The sequence below is a fragment of the Leiobunum rupestre genome, chromosome 3, assembly GCF_980474605.1.
Source record: "Leiobunum rupestre chromosome 3, qqLeiRupe1.1.hap1, whole genome shotgun sequence".
In the NCBI taxonomy this organism is placed as follows: domain Eukaryota; kingdom Metazoa; phylum Arthropoda; class Arachnida; order Opiliones; family Sclerosomatidae; genus Leiobunum; species Leiobunum rupestre.
This window is the reverse complement of record NC_143386.1, coordinates 53,094,245-53,108,244: the sequence shown is the minus strand read 5'-3', so window position 1 is coordinate 53,108,244 and position 14,000 is coordinate 53,094,245. Positions and strand designations below refer to the sequence as shown.

The window sequence follows — 14,000 nt, the reverse complement described above, 5'->3', positions numbered from 1 at the left end:
CCTATTTATGATTAAGAAAGCGTGGTAATAAATATTTCTTAGTAGTGGAATTTTGGTTTGTGGTAAAGATAAATTATTCTTAGTTAATACCTAATGGCTGGATAAGGTCAAAGGGGTGGCTGATTTACATATCTCTTCTTTTGGTTGTATGGAGTGATTAAAAATGTGTTCCTAAAATTCAGTGACAACGTTGTAGTCTTTGGTTCGGAATACTCTTTGTGGAAATTAAAAAATTAAAATTAAATTAATAATTTGAACACCATCATGACATTAAAATCAGTCCATTATATCAATTGCTAAATTAGTAAAGCGATATAAAATCACATTCATATAACAATAATAATGACTAAATATTAACAAGTCAAACGTATTTAATATCTACTACAAGCGTTATTTCCCAATTTTAATTAATTTTTATAATTAGGCATTTACAGAAGAAAATGAACAGAATCATATCGGATAGGGAGAAATTTATGAAATACAATATTTCCCTAATACCAACGATGCGTGATGCAAATCCAGTTTTTAAGTTCAGAGGTCATAACAGTACCGCGTTATTTAAAGTTAAACATTTCACAATCGGTTACATTTTGAATAGCAATTGCGTTATACAATAATTGGTTTTCATTTTCGTCTGGCACTAACAAAGTTGAGGTAGTTCAGATTTCAATTTACGCGTTTCTAATGATTTCTTGTATTGAATTGGAGAGCGGTTTCAGATTTAAAAATATGTTGTAGAACGGGCTTGGGTTGAAACACTCCGTAGACTCGTCATTGAGTTGTCTTGTGAAAGCCATTGCTATTCCAGTTTGCACCCACTGTGGCCGATTCGTCGAATCAAAATGATATTGAAATAAAGGACTTCCCAAATCTGGTCCACAAACCTCAAGGGCAGCTATTCATCAAAAACAAAATTTTAACTAAAAAAACAAATATTAAAATTAATTTTGGTTGAGCTTTTTGAAGCTACTTTGTAGAAAGTTGAACGCGTGTCCTTTCTTATGGGCGTTTCTTATGGGTTAAGGCGGCACAAGAAACAGTATATGTACCACTTGAAGGAGATGCAGGCTGTACACACGAAGATACACCCACATTTCCACAAGTTACCCCTAATCGTTTTGAGGCCTTCGCTCAACGTCTTTAAAAAGACCTTCCCGGAAAGACAGAATGTAAGGGTTCTTTTTTTTTCCATTTTGGATACTAGATATCCTCTAAGTCAATTAATCCCATTTTAAAAAAGAGATATCAATTTAAAGAAAAAGTCTAGGTTGGGTAAAACTTGGATCTATTTGAAAGATCATGTTTCAATATACTGCAAAATATCAGTCGTGAAATTGTATCTTTTTTTAATGACGAGATATTAATTTTTTAACGAGTGAAATTTACCCGCCAAGTGATCTGCCATGTTGTTTCGCGGTGACGTTTAAGAACTTTAATCACGCGCTGTTCGCGCTATAACAGCGCTCTGTTCCCTGCGCGTGCTTGCTCCGCGTGCGTTATGCGGAGGGAAGACGGAAGAAAATGGCAGCTCGCTTGGCGGGTAAATTTCGCTCGTTTAAAAATTAATTTCTCGTCATTAAAAAAAGATACAATTTTACGACTGAAATTTTTGAGTTTATTTAAACATGATCTTTCAAATAGACCCAATTTTTACCGAACCTGGACTTTTCCTTTAAATAATTTTATATTTTTTCCTAAACTAAAGTTTTGCTGTCATCTTTATAAACAATCCCCCTAAGTGCAAACCTACGATTTGGTAGATAGGTATATTTACTTCTCTACTGAATCGTGTGGCGCGAAGGGCTTTCCACCAACCTTCTACGAATTGTAACCCAGCTAGCTAGAATAATGGCATTAAAAGTATTTGGGCCTATGGTGGTGTCAAGGGTATTAGCCTAGCCGGGAACTGACCAATGAACTCGTAGAGCTATCAAACATATTTCATGGGACCTCTGGAAAGGATAAAATAATATAAATTAAAATTTTCACAATCAAAAACATTCGTCTAACGCTTTTAAAAAAATATCTTATATAGAAAACTATTAAATTTTTGTAAATAAAACCGCACGTTTAAAAATGTTACAAGAAGTGATTCAGGATTTTAACCTAGATCACTCAACGAAAAAAATATCTTCATATTCAACATCTAGATGCCGTTACCTTGGATTTTAAGGCGTCTAAATTCTGAGAAGTATATGAGCAAGATTCGAGATAACTGATTTTAGTGTTAAGAGATCAAAATACGTTATCTTGCGATAATCTTTCTACAGCGTGTTTTGTTAACCATTACAATTTACAAAAATTATTTAGTTTGTTGAACAAAAATAGTATCTCTACATCTTAATCCTTTTAAGATGAAAGCCCTCTTAAAAGTGTAGCACCAACTTAAGTTAAGTCCCTGTAACTTTTTCCTAATTCTCAACAAATACTGATAAAATAATTTTGACTAAAGCCAAACACTGAGATTAAAGGCACTTCTTTTGTAAATAGTATTAAAAAAGATGATCGTCTCTGACCTCCGGCATTTCCCGCGCAGAACAAATTCTGTCCAATGTCCCTCCTCTGAGCACCCAGCTCTCTGGCACTTTCCTTGCATTCATTAATTGATGGTATTTTCAAATGAACTTTGGCGATATTTCCGTACCGTCCAACTTGTATGTTTTTCGACCATGAACTGGTGTAGCCAACTGAACTGGAACTTTGGTTTGCTATTTCATCTAAGCGCAATTAATTAAAATAATAAATTGAATATATTAAATCATGACTCGTATATTTGCAGATGGAAATTCTGTAGCTTTTTATCACACTTATCACAATTCCAATTATATCGGGCATAAATAAATGATATATATTGGTAATTTCATCTACCTATGAAAATTAACATAAGCCTATATTGAAAATGGATGTTTATGCTTCCGATATAGCGTCTAACCTACACATTTATCGGAGAAAGACACAGCCTTCTTTCAATCTAGGTACAATGGTACATACCACTTTTATTTAGGAACATACTTATTTTTCTAGCTAAGTGCGTCTTATATTTCTAGCTCGGTACATAAGCACTCACATAAATCAGATAGTACCAGTTTAAAACGGATAACCGATGTGTACGTTTATAGAACTATGTATAGTTTCGTCGAAACAGACGAGTCATTTGACGGAGTAAGGGGATGGTGTTCGCAGAAATACAATTGTTCCGGCATTTGAATATCATAAATGCTGTATTAGGACTTAAATACCAAAATTCTACAGTGTCTGCCGAAAATTTAAATATTTTATTAAGATAAAAATCCAATTAGAAAGAAGTTAGTTTTCTATAAAGTTTCATACTGACTGTGTAGAGATCCATTTTAAGCTTCTTCCTCTTATAAAGAGGGAAGGGGCTGTTATTTTCGCTTCTGATATATGCGGCGGTGGTGGTAGAGAATAATACGGTAAAAGATAAAGGTCCGTAGAGTCTATAGCTCCGTATAGGTCCTCGGGAATCGACTAAATTCTCTTCAACGGCACTCGATATAAATTTATTTCAGGCGTCATTCTATTGGTATTAATTATCTCTAACTATCTATTCTAGTGCTGAGCCGCTGTTTTCATCAAAGGGGTATATTTCCTACCTTATTAGAAATCACGGCGTAAAGGTCCCCGGGAATCGACGAACGGCACTCGATGTAAATTTAATTCAGGCGTCATTCTATTGGTATTAGTACTCTCTATCTACGTAAGTCAGTGCTGAGCCACTGTTTTTAATCAAAAGGGGATATTTCCCCCCTATTGAAAATCACGACGTATAGGTCCCAGAGAATCGACGACTTTTCGTCAACAACACTCGATATAAATTTATTTCAGGCGTCATTCGATTTGTATCAGTTGTCTCTATCTACCTATGCCAGTGCTGAGCCGCGGTTTTTAATCCAAGTGGGATATCCCCCTCCCTATTGGAAATCAAGGCGTATAGGTCCCAGAGAATCGACGACTTCTCTTCAACAACACTCGATATAAATTTATTTCAGGCGTCATTTGATTTGTATACATTCTCTCTATCTACCTATGCCAGTGCTGAGCCATTGTAATTAAACCAATTGGGATTTTTCGCCCCTATTGGAAATCAAAGCGTATAGGTCCCAGAGAATCGACGAATTCTCTTCAACAACACTCGATATAAATTTATAATAATAATAATTATCATCTAGGCTAATACCCAAGGCACCACCTTAGGCCTAAGTCATCAAGCGACTTTTGAAGCCATTAATTCAGGTGGCCGGGTTACAATGCGTAGGAGGGTGGTGGCAAGCCCTGCATGCCACGCGATCGAGCCAACAGCTCCCTACACTAACTATTACCGTTAACCTCAACAAGTTTTTATGGAAGGGGAAACCGAAGAGCTCGGGGGAAAACCCCTTAAACCAGTGGGGAGAGAACCTGCAAACTCAACGCAGAAGGAGTTGTTCCGAGTTTTCACCCAGTGCCACAAGCAGGGATCGAACCTGGCTCCTCTTACTGTGAGGCGAAAGTGCTAACCACTCCGCCACCAGTGCTGAGCCGCTGTTTTTAATCCAAGCGGAATATCCCCCTCCCTATTGGAAATCAAGGCGTATAGGTCTCAGAGAATCGACGAATTCTCTTCAACAACACTCGATATAAATTTATTTCAGGCGTCATTGTTTTTAATTTTTCAGTGTAGAGGTAAGAAGTAGGAAAAATAATATTCCTTGACCAGTGATAATCAGCTAGAGCGTACTTAAAACATACAAATAAAGTCATTTCGGGCGATGAAGACCGATTTATCAAAAAGAAATAAGGTCAGGAAAAAAAAGAAATTCTTCATACCCATAGGTATAAGAAATGTATATAAAGGTCTAGATAACTTTCGGGGCGTCTAAGCCTAACATAAAATACGGAATTGACACCTAGCAGACACCGAGGAAGGCACGTGATCAAGAGCACGAGCTCTCTTAGCATTTCAGTTTTAAGCGCTTGACCTTTCCGCATGCCGTAGTCTTTAGACACCATCTGTTGTTGACTTTTAGTGTAATTTTTAAGCAGGAGACAATTTCTCTCGCGACCATAGCACGAGCTTTCTTACCGATAGATAGCGCCTTATAAGGAGAGCCTGCAGAAATTACGCGTTTCTGCTAGCTGTCACCTCCGTATTAACTCCCTTTGAAATATTTTATCTAGACCTTTATATACGTTTCCTATATCTATGGTCATACCAGTCAAAATATTTTGAAACATTTTAATAATACACATTTTAAGCATAAAACAAATGTACCAAAGGTACAAAAAACCCGAGGAACTAACCACAGTCAGATGACCTGTACACTGATTACGCGTACTCAACACTGTTAAAGAACAGACTCTAAAGATAACGCCTACTCTTATTAGTAAAGTCAAAGGTACTGGCTTGTACACCGAACACGCGGAGTGACTAAACCCTCTAAAAAAACGTTACATTGACCCTTTCGATTAAGCCTCCGATTTTAGGAAAACATGTTTCCGCACGATCAGAAGTGGCAGGATAGCATCGTTCATATCCATGTTTTCTTGGATTAACAATATATGGGTCTCGAAGGGCCCCGGGAACGGTGTTACGACTTTGTGTCCTTTTAGAATAGGGATTACTAAATAACTCCTTATTCTCGGAATAAGCGCTTATTAAGGGTTTGATTGTCTTACGGCAGAGTTAGTTGGAGCGCGAGAAGAATACATCAGTCATCTTAATTAGACGCCAGTAACTTATGGGCGTGATTTTACACAAGTTGAGTATCGCTTTAAATACGAAATGGAAGTCCGAATTTCGTACAAAAGGCTAAAAACGTGTTATGTTGAATGTCTAGTAGAATAATTGAACATAACCTGTAATTGGTTGGTGTATTTGTATTTAATATCATTTTTTTATTGAATAAAAAGATAGACGTTTGGCACATCTTTGTTATGCTTAAAATGTGTTTTAGTGAAGTGCCAGAAAACTCTACAGCTCCCTATAACCAACTTGTTCTTTTTCGTGACCTCATACCTTTTGGGAAAATCGGTCATTTTCAACTAAATCAACTTTATTTTTATGTTTTCCAGAATGCTGTACAACTGTCTCATCTCGGTCAAAAGATAAATTACCTAGTATTGTTTTTGAGAAAAATGTTCTTTCAGCCCCTTCAGACACCTGTATAGAAAATATGTATAGATGAAACTAACTAACTAGAATTTCTGGGCCCTTCAGAGATGCTCACAGAAATTCAAATCTAACTATGAAAAACGTATGTAGATTAAACATCGCGACATGACGAGTACCCACAATTTCGATTTGGTGTTCCCACCTCTAATCCCACTCCTCGTTTTTTACTCACCCATCCTATTTCCAGGAAGACAAACTGGTCTAGTGTATTGAGAGAAGGTAACCGGTTTCTTCAGTTTAATAATGGTCGCTTTCGAAGCTGAAAAAATAAAATAATATTTAATTAACAATTAATATTCTTCTTCACAATCGGATTTTACACATTCGCGCATTCGGTCATTAACGTACATACACTGATTTAATTGGCAATAAGACACGACCAGAATTTGGTAACATTATGGAAGCGAAAATCGATTTGCCACACACTTAAATTTGAAAGTAAACATATTCGGAGAAAACATACAATAATAATCGATTTGAGTTAATTTTTAAAACAACAAGAGTTGACCACACTGTGACTAGAGATAATTTCAGTTCTTCGCCATGGATTGTAGGTTTATGGCGGTGTTAATCAATTTTTCGATTCTAGAGATCACTTAAAATGTAATAAACAAGGTTTTGCTAATCCAAAACTATTAGTTTTGTTCTTAGTTTAAGCGTTTAGAACATTGATTGATATGCGTTTGGTAATTACGCCATCTCTGTTCGAGCCCATGGTAAAGCGCACATAAATACATTAGAATTTCCATCGTGGTTTAAAAAAAAGCGCATTTGGAGGAGCTTGTTACCACTAGAAAGGTGTACACAAAGTTAAGGTTTTATATTTGTGATTGCATAAATTGAAATAATTTTTGGAAATATGGTTTTTAAAAAAAATCATCTCACCGGCTGCAACGGATCCTACTTCAATCAGCTGATCGGCGAAAGAGACATGATATTTATCCACACCTGTTGGAAAATAATGGAAAGATCATATTTTCGATACTAAATTAACCTGTAACCAAATTGCCTTGCAATGCTAACTCTTTACAATCATTTTAACCGGGAACTAAAGAAGTAATCTTTGAAATAGCAAACGCATACGGAAAATTAAATTGTGCTTTGTCGGATATATTTTGACTCGGTAAACGAAATACAGGAGGATAGTGAGTTTAACGGTCAGTTTATAATAATCACATCTATCTGCATAAAAGTAATTGCCATTCCAAAATAATACTGACCAGACTTAGTAAAAATTTTTCCAGGATCCATGTTCTTTTTGAAACAGTGACTGGACGTTATTACCATATTGTAACTGATCAAAGAACCCAAACACTGTAAATAACAACTTCTTGAAATTAACGGTAATAAAGGCTACTTTATAGTTCTTAAAATTAAAGGTAGGAAAGAGGCGAAGTTAGATGCTTGAACAGATTCACCCATATAGCTGAAGCCTAGCGGCCCATATGTCACTAATATGGATGCATCGATAAATCGGTAACCGACATATCGGCTTATTTTTTCTAACATCGGTATTGGCTTATATCGGCTTAATCGAAGCCGAATATGCAAACTTCTTTTAATGAACCGTCTTTTACAATGACTTTATCATATACACTACTGTTATGATAGAGGACTTTATTAATATCTGCCGATATTATCGGCTGTATTCATATAGGTACATCACTAGTCACTGATGTCATTTTCAGAGTAATTTGATAAGGGATTTTCATATGACCTGAAGCTGACCTGACCCTAAACCCGGCAAACATATACAGCAGTTTGAGAAAACTACTCAGCCCATGTAAAAATGGGAGAAGTAATGGTAATCGCATTGGTCAATTAACATAGATCGAAATTAAAATTAATTGAAACAAACCTTTTTTTGTTAAAAATAAAAAAACCTTTTTGCTAGATTGTTGACAAAAACAAGAGGTAATGACTGCGTTTGAATTCCAATAACAAAAGGCATTCAACAACATAACATTCTCGTCGGGTTGACCGCGAGTTGAAACCCGACCTCACAAATCTTCTTTCAACCCGTTCCCAAACTGAAGTCACTAGAGATAAAAGGTTGTTCCACGCGAACTTAAATAATATACTGAGCTGTACAATTTTATCAAGAAAATTAATCATTCAAGCTTAAGTTTACTCTAGCTGTGACGCTTTTCTTGTCTTTAACGTAGAATATTTGAACTGTCCAAGGCCAAAGCTGATAAGAAGCGCTGTCCACAACATCCGTTGCGTTCGAAGGAGATAGATCCTCGATGACTGATGATTGGTCAAAGCCCTTTCCGCAAACCGAATAATCTTTTTCAATTAAATAAAATGGTAACAATGATTTTAATATCCCGTTGAGGAGAATAAAGAACGCAACTATACCAATTTCGTTGTCTCCCAACAAATCCTTCGTAATTCGGTCCAATGTACTGTAAGTGTCTAACAAGAACGTTCGCTTGCCGCTCTTATACGACGATGTGATATCGAATAAAATATCCTTGTTCGGGAATCCGGTCAAAGCGAATGAGTAAACCAGTAAATTATATTCACTCCTCAAGTTTCGCACGTGTTTCCGGAGTCGACTGCTTTGTTTCACTTTCCCGTCAGTAAACAGAAATGTGGCAAATAGGATGTGTTTATCGGGATTTGCTCTTACGGTTGAGTTAAAAACTTTGTCGCCCAGGACCTCGAAAGCTGATTCCAGCGAAGTTCCTCTTCCTACTATAAAACAAATTAACAAATTTGAAAATATTTTCATTAATGATCACGTCTGTTGAAATAATATTCTGGATGAGCCAATGATGTTGTGGAAATTGTTTTTTTTTCCAATTTAGTTAATGATCAAGCTAAGCATATTTCAGAACAAATTTTTCGAAAACGGATAACAATAGGAAACCACAAATAATTTAGTAAGAGAGGGGTGAATCATCCAGAGACCACAGCTTATAAAATTTATGACACCGAAAAATTTGGGGTGAAACCAAGGGGAGAGGTTAAGTATTAAGTGACCAAAAACAAATAAAATATATGACCCCTATACTGCGACCAAAAACATATTAGGGGTGACACCTGGTGGGGGGAAATACGTAGAGCCTTTTGATTTTCAGAGAAGTCAAATGGTATCGATTTGAATTACAAATATATCCCTTTTATTAGGAATTTATTATTTAGGAATATTTTTACTAAAAATATATACCAGTTTTGACATTTTAGTAGATGATTTGGCAAAATGTCAGTTTCTTGCCCCGACCCACCATTCCCACTGAAGTACTTCGCTTCATCAGCTAGGAACGGTGCACAATGTTTTATTTCATATCACACCAGTTTGATGTGCAATAAAAATATTTTACCTTCGTACGGAATAGAATCAAATGCGTTTAATGCCGAGTCAACGCTGTCGAAGGACGTCGGAGGAATTTTTAAATGTGCCACTTTATCAAATGTTATAGCACAGGTTTTTCCACCATTTGGCAATTTTCCAATCTGAAACAATTTTGCTTACTTTTAATACTTTTTTATTTCATTCCTTAGAGAACTATTAGTATAATTTTTCGAACCATCTTCCTTTAAACCAGCTCAAATGTCGACACTTAATTATTTATAAATGAGCAATATTTAAGTAGATATTCCACGCGTAATTAGTTCATTTAATATCAGTCTCCTACAGTAAATTTTTTTTTAAATGTTGTGATGAATTATCGACTTTACTCAAACTACTAGAAATAAAGTGATCATATTACTTTAATACAACCATTTTTCATAATACCGGAGAATTGTGTCTAACACGTCATGGCAGGAGAGAAATCTACGTTGTTATTAAATACACGGCATTCTACATAAAAAAATCCTTTCGCAAGAGACGCTTTAACATGAATGATAATTTCATATGCTTTATAAATGTCAATATAAAATAAATTTCATTGGATAAAACTACGAAAGATTGCTTATATAACAAAGCAATTCAAGTAAAAAACTGAAAAATACAATTTGTTAAGTTTGAAGCTGTTAAGCCCAGTTCACACTATACAACTAATTGGGCCACTTAAATGTATCCAACTAATTGTAATCAAGAAAATTACATAGTGTGAACAGAAATAGTTGGAATCATTGTTACAATATTTCTGTTCACACTTTACAATTTTCTTGCTTACAATTAATTCGATACATTTAAGTGGCCCAATTAATTGTATAGTGTGAACTGGGCTTTAATATTGACTATTTAGAAATATACTGTCGAGGATTGTTTGAGCTATATGTACGTTAAATAACCACTGCAAACGCAAACTTAACTCGTGAAACATTTTGAGTAAAATTTAAATTTAAATTACACGAAGTTCGCAAACCGTTCGAACTCTACATACACATAATTATTATTCACGTAGTACTTACGCTTTGGGAAATAGCTTTGGCAAGGTTTACTGATTTCTGGAAATTCACTTGGCCAATACTAGACGAGGAATCAAACAAATAACAAACGATCAATAAAATCTCTTTGGGTGAAGCTTTAGTGCCATTCGTCGCTCGTAGGGCGCTGTTCGGCTTATTATCTTCTGGCGCTGGTCTTGGGTTTTTATTTTTGACTTCTTTTAGTTTTGAAACCAGTGCTTTTAGGTTTAGACTAACGTCATTGGGGTCGTCGAAATCATTTCTACCTAGAAGCAAATGTGCTAAAGTAAGTTTTAGTATTTCATTCTAGCACTTTCTGTAGATTTAGAAATTTAAATTTTATTTTATTGAAGTGCGACTGTTTTCTTAGGGGTTTATCCAATATTCAAAATGCAATATTTACCTATGCATTGTGGTTCTTGACCTGTCCATTGTCGATTATGGCAAGATCTGGTTCTCGAGCCCACAAGTGTGTAACCGCTTTCACAAGAGTAAGTCACCACATTGCCTTCGTTGTACGAGGATCCAGTTTTCACTCCGTGAACAGGAGTCCCAGGGTCAGGACAATCCTGCTCTGAAAATAAAATGAAAGAAAATATGTCCTAAGTGCACAACTTACATTTTATTAGGATTATTTCTTATAAAATACAAGGAAGGTCAATTAAAAACACCAATATTTATGATAATTCATTCGATAATATTGGTTTAAAAAATGATTGGTTTTCATATATTTCGGTGGCGAAACCATGAAACGTTTGAATAATATAAATACACGGATACGAATAGCCCGCTCATAATGTCAGATCTTAAGAGAGTCAATTTATTTTTTTATGTCGTACGTCGTTACAGAGCTGATTTGAATTGTTTAGTAGTTCTAAAACAATTTCAAATACATGTTTTCACTTATTACAGAATAATGAAATGGATTGCATTCTTTACTAATTCTAAAACCATTTCAAAAGCGCGTATTACTTATTACAGCATAATGAAAATTATTGCATTTTTTAATAATGTATGATTGGTATACAGTATCATAACTACTTTAAAAGCACCGATAACTGGGATACTATCATAGAACAGTCTATCTAAGATGTTTCCCACTGCTGGTGCAGAGTCTCGAAATTTGTTCTATTTCCCCGTTTTTCTTCTTGACAGCTAAAATACCGTGAGAATAGCTTAAATTATCGAAGCCCTTTAAAGAAATGCCTTACAACTATTTGTGGATTTATCCCTTCAATTTAAAAAAGGAGGAAATTCATTTAGTGTTTTTAATGAAGCCTAGTCGCAGTTTAACAAATTTCCTCATTAGACGAAAATCATATTTTTCCTGCTAAAGCATTGAAAGTATGTTTTTCACATTTACTTTAATCAAAAAGAATTCTCACTATGGGCGTCGCAAACTGTCAACTGTCCACTCCACTTTCCGTTCTCCATACATATCCTTTCCTTGGATCCATAAAGTTTGTATCCGCTGAAGCACCCGAAAGTCACCCGCTCACGAAAGTTGAAAGATCCGTGATACCAACCGTTCGCCGGTGTACCCGGATTTGAACACATGATTTCTGATACAATGAAAATCAACAAACGAAATTACGGGTCATATTGCAAAAATTAATGATAAGACTTATAAAGACACGAAAAATTCCGAACAGATCGATAGATAAAATTTTCAAGTGGGCACCAATTTTTTAAAACCTTAGCAGCTAAAAGCTATTTCAAAGCTGATACTCTTACTTTATGAGCTACGTGAATGCTCTTAAAATAGAAAAAAAAACCCAATCATTTCGGGGTCATTCGATTCACTAGGATAAATTCAGTTTTTCCAAAAATTCACTAAATCGTAAATTAAAGTTTTTTATCACGTTGAGAGAGGGCTAAAATGGTTTTAATAATAATAATCAGTTAAGCGACTTTTAAAGCCATTAATTCAGACGGCCGGGTTACGATGCGTAGGAGGTTGGTAGCTAGCCCTTCTAGCCACGCAAGCCAACATCTCCCTACACTAACAAAGGAGACGACCCGAGGTGTAACACACCGATTTTGTTTAAACTCAGGTGTTTGGTCGATCTTCATGTAACTTGAAAAATCCCAAAGGCAAATGTCTCCATAGGCAACCGTTTTGCCATGGCAAGCAAAAATGTTTTTGACAAAACAAAATGAAATTTTTCCTATGGAAAATAACATGGGAATCTGATAGATTTTAGGGGTACCCCCTGGAAAAATTTTAAAAATTTGAAAATGCTAAAAATTGAAATTATAAATAAACAAATAATGAAATATTTTACAGAAGGTTCCCTTAAAATTGGTCAGATTCCCATGTTATATTCAATGGTAAAATTTCCTTTTTGTTTTGTCAAAATAATTTTTGGTTGCCATGGCAAAACGGTTGCCTATGGATACATTTCCCTTAGGGGTTTTTCAAGTTACATGAAGGTCTACCAAACACCCGAGTTTAAACAAAATCGGTGTGTTACACCTCGGTAGTCTCAGTATTACCGTTAACCGCAACAAGTTTTCTTTATCATAATAGGCGCTTCATTAAAATATCAAAGCTACTTATTTTTAATGGGAATCGCTGAAGGAAGCATTTACGGTTGGTCGGTTACCCTATTCGCCATTTTACAATAGATTGTGAAGGCCAAACGAAGTCAACTTGTTTCAACTTTTACTTAAAAAGCGATATTTGTTCCATAAATCCAGGTTTTAATATTTTTGTATAATCAGGTTGAGGGAGTTTAACAATAGACACAAAAAGGGTGATTAAATTGAGTTATATGACCGGTTGGTGGTATAGGTACATATAAGCGTTTAGCAAAATGCCATTTTAATGATAGTTTCCAGAAGCCGCTGTGGGTCGACCTTTTAACTGGTAAGAAAACTTTAACGTACTTCTACAAGACGGAACGACTTGGTCCCATCCGTCTTCTGTGCAGCGCAAAATACTCCTTCCAGTAAGTTTGAAGCCATAGTCACAGCGGGCATTCAAAATTTGACCGAATGGCTGAGATTCATCTTTTAGTTTCGGTTCCAGGTCTCCGTTTCTCATAAACGAAGGAAGCTCGCACGTTGCCGCTGCAAATGAAAATGACAGCTCTCCTTAGATAATGTTAAGTATTGTAATGTTCTTAGTTGGCTTTTCCGCTAGAATAATACACGTCTGAATAGTTTAAATATTTATACACTACTTTTTCTTTTTAAAACGCGCTTCTTAAATCACCTTTATTATAGAAAGGCTTGTTATTTTCTAATTTTGAAATGTAATATATTAAGAATAGAGAATGTTGTAAGTTTTACCAAGAATGTATTTATTTATACTCAGGGAGAATGAATATGTCGAGATTATTTTTAGCGTTTCTCCAATTCCACCCGTTGGGGCCCCCGGTATGCTCCTCCGCTTTAATAAAATCAAAACATACTGCAATCTCATTGGTTCTTAAAAATTACGTTTTTCGACGCGATTATC

At 35.4% G+C, this 14,000-nt stretch overlaps 1 protein-coding gene across 3 annotated transcripts in view; it reads right to left on the bottom strand.

The window, feature by feature from the left end:
* Positions 1-350: 350 nt before the first annotated feature.
* Positions 351-14,000, bottom strand: part of LOC149952582 (sushi, von Willebrand factor type A, EGF and pentraxin domain-containing protein 1-like) — a 57,525-nt gene continuing 43,875 nt past the window's right edge. For all 3 annotated transcript variants that reach the window (XM_090168632.1, XM_090168635.1, XM_090168633.1), the window contains exons 24-35: positions 13,427-13,609; positions 11,923-12,099; positions 10,941-11,111; positions 10,541-10,803; positions 9,502-9,634; positions 8,534-8,872; positions 8,304-8,461; positions 7,393-7,486; positions 7,058-7,120; positions 6,345-6,431; positions 2,517-2,717; positions 351-895 (exon numbers count right to left, since the gene is read on the bottom strand). In XM_090168632.1, the coding sequence (XP_090024758.1) occupies positions 672-895; positions 2,517-2,717; positions 6,345-6,431; positions 7,058-7,120; positions 7,393-7,486; positions 8,304-8,461; positions 8,534-8,872; positions 9,502-9,634; positions 10,541-10,803; positions 10,941-11,111; positions 11,923-12,099; positions 13,427-13,609 (2,093 nt within the window). In that variant the 3' untranslated portion in view covers positions 351-671. The remainder of the gene's footprint in view (positions 896-2,516; positions 2,718-6,344; positions 6,432-7,057; positions 7,121-7,392; positions 7,487-8,303; positions 8,462-8,533; positions 8,873-9,501; positions 9,635-10,540; positions 10,804-10,940; positions 11,112-11,922; positions 12,100-13,426; positions 13,610-14,000) is intronic.